The following is a 562-nucleotide window of genomic DNA, read 5'->3' as shown; positions in this document are numbered from 1 at the left end:
AAGATCCTGGTTAGTATAAATTTTAAATAATTTTTTTAATCTTTTCTACGAGTATAATATATTAACTTTATTTGTTGTAGATCTAATTACAGATTATTTCTGTGCGCTATTCAGGCCTATAATGTTAAAAACTGTATTGGAGATTGTGTCAGAACACATACCAAATTTGGAAGCCTTAAATTTAGACGCAAATATGATACATACAACTGAAGCATTAAGCATGTTGAATGAGAAGTTTCCAAAATTGAAAATTTTATACATTGGCGATAATAAGGTAATTAATTATACATAACACAAATTACGACTGGTTCATATCGTTATACATTTTATATTTGAGATATTTGTTATTCATGTCTGTAACTTACATTTTTTAGATAAGAGAGATTGCCCAAATAGATGCTATAAAAGACTTGAAGCTAGAGGAGCTAAAGCTAGTAGGGAACCCCTTATGCAACAAGTATAAAACGAGACAAAGTGATTATATTAGGTAATGTATCGTTTCAATATGATGTTCCTTTTCATGATGATGGAATTCTTCAGGTCTGGATTACGTTGATCAAAT

The 562-nt window shown here is 29.2% G+C and overlaps 1 protein-coding gene across 1 annotated transcript; it reads left to right on the top strand.

The window, feature by feature from the left end:
• Positions 1–81: 81 nt before the first annotated feature.
• On the top strand, positions 82–556 carry LOC108631536 (nuclear RNA export factor 1-like). Its single transcript, XM_018035524.2, has 2 exons — positions 82–274; positions 375–556. Exons 1-2 carry the CDS (start codon positions 122–124, stop codon positions 489–491), a joined length of 270 nt encoding a protein of 89 aa, XP_017891013.1. The 5' UTR covers positions 82–121; the 3' UTR covers positions 492–556.
• The last annotated feature ends 6 nt before the right edge of the window (positions 557–562 follow it).

The sequence above is a fragment of the Ceratina calcarata genome, unplaced genomic scaffold (assembly GCF_001652005.2).
Source record: "Ceratina calcarata isolate Rehan_Ccalc_2016 unplaced genomic scaffold, ASM165200v1 scaffold9143, whole genome shotgun sequence".
Classification (NCBI taxonomy): Eukaryota; Metazoa; Arthropoda; class Insecta; order Hymenoptera; family Apidae; genus Ceratina; species Ceratina calcarata.
Note: the sequence above shows the minus strand (reverse complement) of the source record. Positions and strands in the feature narration are given on the sequence as shown.

Bases quoted from the DNA above. Each gene is read 5' to 3' on its own strand.
- LOC108631536 (XM_018035524.2), top strand. From the start codon at position 122: ATGTTAAAAACTGTATTGGAGATTGTGTCAGAACACATACCAAATTTG. The intron at 275-374 runs GTAATTAATTAT...TACATTTTTTAG, and splicing joins TATACATTGGCGATAATAAG to ATAAGAGAGATTGCCCAAAT.